Below are 1,357 nucleotides of genomic sequence, written 5' to 3'. Positions count from 1 at the left end.
TACCGACACGGAGGAATGTGCTGGAGAGGAGCTGCAAAAAACACACAGCCCAGCGGCCTCCTCCAGCGAAGGCAGCCACGCCCTTGAGAAAAGCTGCCCCCTTGTGATTGGCCCTGTGAGCAGGACGACACAGGAGGATGCAGAGGAGAATTCAGACTCCCTGAATGACCCTATTGATCTGGAGGAGGAGTTTGAATATCTGGAAGAGAATGAACGTCTGGAGGTCGAGTTTGAACGTCTGCAGAAGGAGGAGAATGAACGCCTGGAGATGCAGGAGTTTGAGCAGCTGGAGAAGGAGATTGAAGACCTGGAGGAGTTTGAAGATCTGGAGAAGCTTCTCGAACTCCCACAGCCAGATCTGACGGGGCAATTTCATTGTTGTCTGGAGGATTTCAAATGTGTCACTGTTCTAGGGCGCGGCGCATTTGGAAAGGTGCTGCTTGCGGAGTCGAGAAGAACCACCCAAAGATTTGCCCTCAAGGCCATTCAAAAAAGAGGGGTTGTTGACAGTCAAGATGTTGCAAGCCTCATGTGTGAGAGGAGCGTCTTGCAGACTGTGAGCAGCGTGCACCACCCTTTCTTGGTGAACTTCTACGGCTCCTTCCAGACTGAGGAGCACTTGGTCTTCATCATGGAGTACGTCGCAGGGGGAGACCTCACGCTGGACGGAGAAGCGATCACAGAGCCCCGGGCTGTATTCAGTGCTGCTTGTGTGGTGCTGGGGGTGGATTTCCTGCACAGGCACAATATCGCACACAGGGATCTGAAGCTGCCCAACCTGCTGATGGACAGACGAGGCTTCGTGAAGATTGCGGACTTCGGTCTGTGCAAGGAAAATATGGGTGCAGGTGACCGGACAAGTTCGTTCTGCGGGACTCCTGACTTCCTCGCTCCAGAAGTCCTGTCGGAGGAGTCCTACACCCGTGCAGTTGATTGGTGGGCACTGGGGGTCCTGCTCTTTGAGATGATGGTGGGCGAGTGTCCTTTTACCGGAGCCAATGAGCGGGATCTGTACGAGAGTATCGTGAATGATCCAGTGCCATTCCCCCAGCACCTGTCAAACGAAGCAGTCTCCGTCATGACTAGGCTGATGAGCAAGAATCCTGCTTGGCGGCTCGGGGCCGGAGAGCGAGGCGCCCAAGAAGTGATGCAGCACGCCTTCTTCAGGAGCGTGGACTGGCCTGGGCTGGAGGCACAGAGGGTAACGCCTCCATTTGTGCCCAACGTCAGAGAGCACAAGGATGTGGGCGATGAATTAACATCCGAAGCCCCAGTCCTCAGTCTTGGCTCCAGGGTCCTCAGCCCGGAGGAGCAGGACTTGTTCCAGGAGTTTGACTTCGTCGCAGACTGGTATTAA

At 55.2% G+C, this 1,357-nt stretch overlaps 1 protein-coding gene across 1 annotated transcript; it reads left to right on the top strand.

Annotated features, from left to right (window-relative positions):
- Nucleotides 1-245: 245 nt before the first annotated feature.
- On the top strand, nucleotides 246-1,357 carry LOC136716281 (serine/threonine-protein kinase N2-like). The gene has a single exon (XM_066693880.1). It carries the CDS (start codon nucleotides 269-271, stop codon nucleotides 1,355-1,357), a length of 1,089 nt encoding a protein of 362 aa, XP_066549977.1. The 5' UTR covers nucleotides 246-268.

The sequence above is a fragment of the Amia ocellicauda genome, chromosome 20 (assembly GCF_036373705.1).
Source record: "Amia ocellicauda isolate fAmiCal2 chromosome 20, fAmiCal2.hap1, whole genome shotgun sequence".
NCBI lineage: Eukaryota > Metazoa > Chordata > Actinopteri > Amiiformes > Amiidae > Amia > Amia ocellicauda.
The sequence above is the reverse complement of the archived record's forward strand: the minus strand, read 5'-3'. Positions and strand labels throughout refer to the sequence as shown.

Coding starts and splice junctions, on each gene's coding strand:
- LOC136716281 (XM_066693880.1), top strand. CDS start 269: ATGCAGGAGTTTGAGCAGCTGGAGAAGGAGATTGAAGACCTGGAGGAG.